The 1,351-nt window shown below is 42.7% G+C and overlaps 1 protein-coding gene across 1 annotated transcript in view; it reads right to left on the bottom strand.

Annotated features, from left to right (window-relative positions):
• LOC109862035 (altered inheritance of mitochondria protein 3-like) overlaps nt 1-796 on the bottom strand; it is a gene marked incomplete at its 5' end in the record, with an annotated part of 2,512 nt that extends 1,716 nt beyond the window's left edge. Inside the window, one exon of the mRNA XM_020441924.1 lies at nt 297-796. Within this exon, the coding sequence (XP_020297513.1) occupies nt 297-796 (500 nt within the window). The remainder of the gene's footprint in view (nt 1-296) is intronic.
• Nucleotides 797-1,351: the final 555 nt, after the last annotated feature.

Below are 1,351 nucleotides of genomic sequence, written 5' to 3'. Positions count from 1 at the left end.
TTAAATATAACGTTATTATACATGTAAAATATTAATATTTGTATATTACAATATATGAAGCTAACATTTTACATTTGCCAAGACAGCACAATAAAAAGATTGAGATATACATATACTTTATCTTTAACAATCACAACACAATTGAAAGAGAAAACTGAAATTTACACACACACCCACACACACACACGTATATCTCCATAAGAGAGAGAGAAAGAGAGAGAGAGAGAGAGAGAGAGAGAGAGAGACTGAGAGAAAGAAAGAGAGAGAGAGAATGAGATTGTCTGTTCAATACTTACCTTTTCATAATCTTGTGAAGAAGCTCGAGCCCACATCGTCATCCACGCCATTGTTTCGTTTGCTGGCGGTTGATCGTTTGCTGGCGGCCAATCGTTAGCTGGTGGCCTATTGTAAGCTGGCGGCTGATCGTTCGCTGGCGGCCGATTGATAGCTAGCGGCCAATCGTTAGCTGGTGGCCTGTTGTAAGCTGGCGGCTGATCGTTTGCTGGCGGCCGATTGATAGCTGGTGGCCAATCGTTAGCTGGTGGCCTGTTGTAAGCTGGCGGCTGATCGTTCGCTGGCGGCCGATTGTTAGCTGCCTGCTGATCGTTCGATGGTGGTCGATTGTTCGCTGGCGGCCGATCATTTGCCAGCGGCTGATCGTTAGCTGGTGGCCGATAATTAGCTGGCGGCTGATCGTTCGCTGGCGGTCGATTGTTCGCCGCCGGCCGATCGTTCTCTGGTTGTCGTTCTTTGGCTTCTTTCACGGGAGATCGATCTAGGATTGGTGCAGTTTGTCCTGAAAAAAGAAATATTTATTTATTTATTTGTTGAAATATATTAAAAATATATAAAAATAATACAAGTGTATTATATTATTATGAAAAAAATAATAAAAGTACTTACTTCTTCGTCTCCTCGCCGTACCCGATGCTACCGTTGCCTACGACTCCATGTTGAATAGTGACAAAACCGGCGCATTGATACCACTGTAATCACTCACAGCGATCACGTGTCGATACGACGATCTATTTTCCGCATGCGCAATTGTACGTATAAGCGCGTCCTATGCGCGAAACGCTTGCCGCGCTGCGGAAGTTAGTTAGGGAATAACGCGGGAAAATGTGGTAGCCAATTATGTCGCTGCTTCATAAGAACAAATTGCTCATTGGTTCTATTGCTCTACGTGTAGTTCTTTGTTACGCNTAACATTTTTATGCGTTTTGTTTATCACCATGTGATCATATTATTCGTTAAAACATACAAACGTGAAACGTTCACATCCTCTTAGCTCAAAGTTATTGCCGGTAAAATAATAATAAAATTACTTGACCGTTGCTCATATCGATCAAGT

Source organism: Pseudomyrmex gracilis, unplaced genomic scaffold (genome assembly GCF_002006095.1).
Source record: "Pseudomyrmex gracilis isolate BER0280 unplaced genomic scaffold, ASM200609v1 scaffold_1295, whole genome shotgun sequence".
NCBI lineage: Eukaryota > Metazoa > Arthropoda > Insecta > Hymenoptera > Formicidae > Pseudomyrmex > Pseudomyrmex gracilis.
The sequence above is the reverse complement of the archived record's forward strand: the minus strand, read 5'-3'. Positions and strand labels throughout refer to the sequence as shown.